The sequence below is a fragment of the Oculina patagonica genome, unplaced genomic scaffold (assembly GCF_052425735.1).
Source record: "Oculina patagonica isolate OP01 unplaced genomic scaffold, crgOcupat unplaced1342, whole genome shotgun sequence".
NCBI lineage: Eukaryota > Metazoa > Cnidaria > Anthozoa > Scleractinia > Oculinidae > Oculina > Oculina patagonica.
The window spans coordinates 204-5,404 of NW_027557347.1; the positions used below are offsets into that span (position 1 = coordinate 204).

Consider the following 5,201-nt stretch of genomic DNA (forward strand, 5'->3'; position numbering starts at 1 on the left):
TGTCTCGATAGGCAATTAAATATCCAAATTCTGTTTATAGTCTGGAGGCACCCGTGTGCCACTGGGGGAAAATGCTGTTCGTTTCATTGATAATTTCAGCATTGGAGCAAGGGGGTCTGCGTCTGCTGAGTATCCTTAAAGTACATATTGGGGGCAGTAAAGAAATCAGATCTTAGTCCTTTTTATATCTTAACAATGTATTTATTTTACCTTATTATAGGAAATTAATGGTACATGTTATTAATGCAAATTTTTGAAATTCGCCTCAATGTTATTGATGTAAACACCTTTACTATTAGCAAGTTTTAACCAGAACTTTTCTTGACTTCGCGTTAATTTTATTATACGTAAATTTTGTTTGGGTTGTTAAAATACTTCGTTATATTCCATAAGGTAAAATATAGATATTTTTTTCTGGTGGTGTAGGGGGAGGGCTCATAGATTGAGATCTCTATCTTCACATACTCAACTCTTATCCCAATCAAGAAATATCTAGATCAATGTAAAGATCTATATCTACATGAAGATCTGTTAAGTTTTGAGGATTGGTTCTGTAGGCTTCAGGAGTACTCTGGTCCCAGAAACCAATGGTCACCATCTACTGGTACTTCTTCCCCTGACTAAATCAAGCAAAAAAAAAAAAAAAACAAGGGGGAAAGAAAGGTTAAACCAAGAAAATAGTCAAGTAAAAATAACTTTCTGAAAAATCTCAATAACAAATTATTCTTATAATTATTTTATTTGTATCTTGATTTATTTGTTATAAGCTCCAGTGCCTCTATCTAGCGTTGATTCCTTAACTTTCGTTCCTTAAGATATTTTTCTTCAGCAAGGTTATGCAGTGATATTTTTACACAGGCAAGGGTCTTTACGTCCCTTCACACGACACATTCCTTCTGACAATGTTATGGAAATATTGCAGGTCAAAGACCTGCCTGATGGATCCAGCCAGATTGAAGGTTAGAAAATACTACATATGTTGGAAATAATCTTACCAGTACTTCCAACTCTCAATTGAAATCACTCTGATGAAGCAATTGCTTGAAGCATTATATTAAGTTGTGACTCTTAAAAGCAGTGACATGTTCATGATACTTTCCTTTGTTTTCACCAGTTAACCCTTGCAAAGTACCAAAACTGACTCAAGTAGTCAAGATGTATAAGCAGGTATGACAATCTTTACACTATACTGACCCTTGGTTAATCACTCACAGACACTTGCGGCTTTCTGCTCTTTTCGAGGATGCTACATCCTCTTTGCCAAGGGGGTAGGTAATGTAACAATAGAAGCACCGAGAGCCAATCAGAACATGAACAATGCAGTCAATTTACCGTTGTGACAGTCGATCATATTTCGACGGAGCACAGATTGATCTGATAGGTACGGCTTCCGATAAATGTCCGGCAACACTCGGCAAAATTTTGGCTGTCTTGTGGTCAAAATGTGCATGAAAATAATGGCGGATCGTGAGATAAATTCACAACCTTCCAAGGTCGTCTTTTTCATTCTGAACACGGAAATTCCCTCTTGGGGACTTAAAATGAAAAAAAGTGGGTCAAATAGCACAGTTCACAAAGTTCAGAGTGCTATACCTTGCTGGCGAAGAGTTTCCCTTTCCTTTGACGGCCGCCAAAACAAGATGACATGGCTCTTCTAGTGTGTGGTTTGAATGCAGGTCACGGACTTCTTAAATAATCGTGGACTTTTTGCGGCTTCTGAAGACTATACAAAGCAAAACGGTAAGCCGGTCGCCGAAATTCAAAATATTCACTTGTGTATAAAATCAATTTCCATGCAGAATCTCACGTCTTTCAAGTTTTCGATATTTTGTCGGTTTTAAATACTCATTCCTTGTCTTGATATGAATGAAAATAAATCTGAAACAGAGTTTCTTTCAAGTTTCTTTGATTTGTCCATCTTTTAAACTTAAGGGTTCGACATTTTAGGCAACATATAGAAAGCTATGGCTGATCTTTACGGCGGGTACGTGCTGTGCCTGGGTGTTGTGTTATTTATTTAGACTTTATTTACATGTAACAGCCGCTTTTTGTTTTGAATTGAGAATTATTACAGTACTTCAAAAAGGAATTGGGTTTTTTTATTAAAAGTTAAATGGAAGGAATTGAAAGTATTGTGAGTCGAGTTCAAGGGACAATTTTAAGCCATTTTACGCTGCTCGAACACGGTGCTGTGTTTCGTAAATAATTTCATCTCGAATTACCTGAATTACTGACTTTCTGCACCAAGGCCAGAGAAGTCAGAATTCAACACTTTTCACGGTTAGAATGACATTTTTTAATAGGGTACATAAATAGATTCGCCATGATGAAAAGGAGAACTGATTCAAATTCAATGAAATTCAACAATTCATAAATTACGATCTTTACAAAGAAAAATCGCCCGCACGCCATACATTTCTTTGTAAAAATCGTGAAATTGAAACTTCTGTATTTCTCTGCATTTTTACTCAGTGGGTTACTGAATATGGCATGGTGATTCTATTCATGAACCTGGTTTTAGAATGTCACGCTAACCGTGAATTGTGCTATTGTTCAGATTAAAAATTAACCTTCTTTGTACCTGAGTATTTTGAGATATTTGTAGGTGAAAAATTTTTGTGAACTGAGGGTGGGTGCACTAGAAGTTTTTTTTTGTTTTGCACTACAGTCTTCTCATCGATTCTGTCACTGTTTACAATCTTCGGATATCTTTATGCCACCAGCATCCTCACGCAGTCTTTGACTGCCTGTTATTTGGGTTGATGTCACAACAAGGTACTCAGTGCCGAAACATGATGTAATTGGGTATTAAACATGGCATGATACATCATTAAACATGGAAATTTGGCAGACCGTAACAGCAACCTTCACGCCGAAAGTTCAACAGATTCTGGTTTCGAAATGGCGGAAAATTTATCCTGATCTGTGTCGATATGCATTTGCAGGTTCCCTTGAATCACTTCTGGTGTAAAATTTCACCTCTACTCAGTGTTTTTGGTGAGAATTTTGAGCGCGAAAGTTGCCGTTACGGCCTGCTAAACTTCAACATTTGATGACGAATCATGCCATGTTTAATACCTAATTAGATCATGTTTCAGCGGCGAGTGTTCACGCTTAGATGCAAGTGATGGTATTGTAGGTGTGTCATGGGATAAACACTTACATATTTTGGTCTAAAGAAGAGTGAGGTTTTCAAGGTCTTGGTGGTAAATCAACCCCCAAATTACAAGGAATAGCCGTTAAGGATAATAATACAAGAATACTCAACTCACAGCCTGAGATACCCATTGTCTTTAATTGCAAAGTTGCATAATTAAAATCAAATTGCTTAGGACCTGACTTACAGAAAATCAGCCCTATTATTTCAGTACAATCATTCTGGGAAATTATAACAACATTCCCCCACCATGTATGCATTGCCCTTTGTTAATGCCTCATAAAATAATTTATTTAACTTCATTTGCTGGCCTTGCTCTGTTTTAGGTGCAGGCCGCTGGTACATTACTCATGATTGAGTTCAGTACCCTGTCGGATTACTTGTTCCTTTTGCGGGGCGTGGCTGAGTCTCTTGCACCTCATGGCCCCACAGTTATGCTGTACCTGGCAGCCGCTGTCTCTGACTTCTACATTCCTCCTGAAGACATGGTAGGCCACATTTGGACCCATGCAACATTGACTATAGGGGAGGGGGAGGAAAACTAATCAGAAACGTGGAATTAATGCTAATTAATGGCAGGGTCTTAACAGTTTTTCCAAAATTGTAGTTCTTCTAATGGATGTGTCCTGTGTAATGCCAGAACCATATCTTCACCACACACAAAGCATCTTAGCCTTCCTTTGCTAAGGAAGAAACATCAGTTAAATATATATATTGCAATATGTTTCAACTGTTAGAAGAATTCTTAAAAAAAGATAAAGATAAGATAAGAAACTTTATAAGAAACTTTATAACAAACTTTAAAATGCAAAATGGTAACATGTTTCGATCTATTTCTAAAATGCTGACCATGTTTTTCTTTTTATATGTACAGCCAAAACACAAAATCCAATCAAATGCTCCACTACAGCTTCATATGGTCCAGAGTCCTAAAATGATGGCTCCTCTAGTCAAGGAATGGGTGCCACAAGCGTTTACTGTTTCATTTAAGGTGAAAATGTTCTGGTGTTCTTTAATTTGTACATTTATTAGTTATAAGATAATAGTTTTTTTCTTGGTCAGTTCTGGACTAGTTTTTAGAGAAAGAAACACCCAATTTGCCTTCCAACATTCTGAATCAGTGGATGGTGAGCTCAAGGTTTTTATCGGCTGAAGGCAAGGTCCAAAAGCCCAGAGTCAATCATCAAAAGTCAGTGGATGGTAAGCTCAAGGTTTTTATCGGCTGAAGGCAAGGTCCAAAAGCCCAGAGTCAACCATCAAAAGTCAGTGGATGGTAAGCTCAAGGTTTTTATCGGCTGAAGGCAAGGTCCAAAAGCCCAGAGTCAGCCATCAAAAGTCAGTGGATGGCAAGCTCAGAGTTTTGATCGGCTGAAGGCAAGGTCCAAAAGCCCAGAGTCAATCATCAAAAGTCAGTGGATGGTAAGCTCAAGGTTTTTATCGTCTGAAGGCAAGGTCCAAAAGCCCAGAGTCAACCATCAAAAGTCAGTGGATGGTAAGCTCAAGGTTTTTATCGGCTGAAGGCAAGGTCAAAAAGCTCAGAGTCAACCATCAAAAGTCAGTGGATGGTAAGCTCAAGGTTTTTATCGGCTGAAGGCAAGGTCCAAAAGCCCAGTGTCAACCATCAAAAGTCAGTGGATGGTAAGCTCAAGGTTATTATCGGCTGAAGGCAAGGTCCAAAAGCCAGAGTCAACCATCAAAAGTCAGTGGATGGTAAGCTCAAGGTTTTTATCGGCTGAAGGCAAGGTCCAAAAGCCAGAGTCAACCATCAAAAGTCAATAGAAATTCAAAGTGGACGTTTCCCTGACATGTTGCAACTCATAAACCAAAACAGTTGTCTCGTCATCACTCATGCCATGTTATGTTGCAGCTCCATTTATAGTAAACAGAGTTTAAGCTAGTTCATGTAATGTGTGAGTCACCTGAAAACAAATTTAAATGACTGTGTTTCCTTGCCTTACAGTTAGAAACAGACATGAACATAATCTCCAAGAAAGCAAGACAAGCTTTGGCCAAGTACTCACATCAGGTACTCTAATATTTCTTT

The 5,201-nt window shown here is 38.2% G+C and overlaps 1 protein-coding gene across 1 annotated transcript; it reads left to right on the plus strand.

The window, feature by feature from the left end:
- Nucleotides 1-790: 790 nt before the first annotated feature.
- On the plus strand, nt 791-5,192 carry LOC144639818 (phosphopantothenate--cysteine ligase-like). Its single transcript, XM_078499103.1, has 5 exons — nt 791-959; nt 1,115-1,167; nt 3,484-3,645; nt 4,032-4,148; nt 5,118-5,192. Exons 1-5 carry the CDS (start codon nt 908-910, stop codon nt 5,190-5,192), a joined length of 459 nt encoding a protein of 152 aa, XP_078355229.1. The 5' UTR covers nt 791-907.
- Nucleotides 5,193-5,201: the final 9 nt, after the last annotated feature.

Bases quoted from the DNA above. Each gene is read 5' to 3' on its own strand.
- LOC144639818 (XM_078499103.1), top strand. From the start codon at position 908: ATGGAAATATTGCAGGTCAAAGACCTGCCTGATGGATCCAGCCAGATT. The intron at 960-1,114 runs GTTAGAAAATAC...TGTTTTCACCAG, and splicing joins TGGATCCAGCCAGATTGAAG to TTAACCCTTGCAAAGTACCA. The intron at 3,646-4,031 runs GTAGGCCACATT...TTATATGTACAG, and splicing joins ACATTCCTCCTGAAGACATG to CCAAAACACAAAATCCAATC.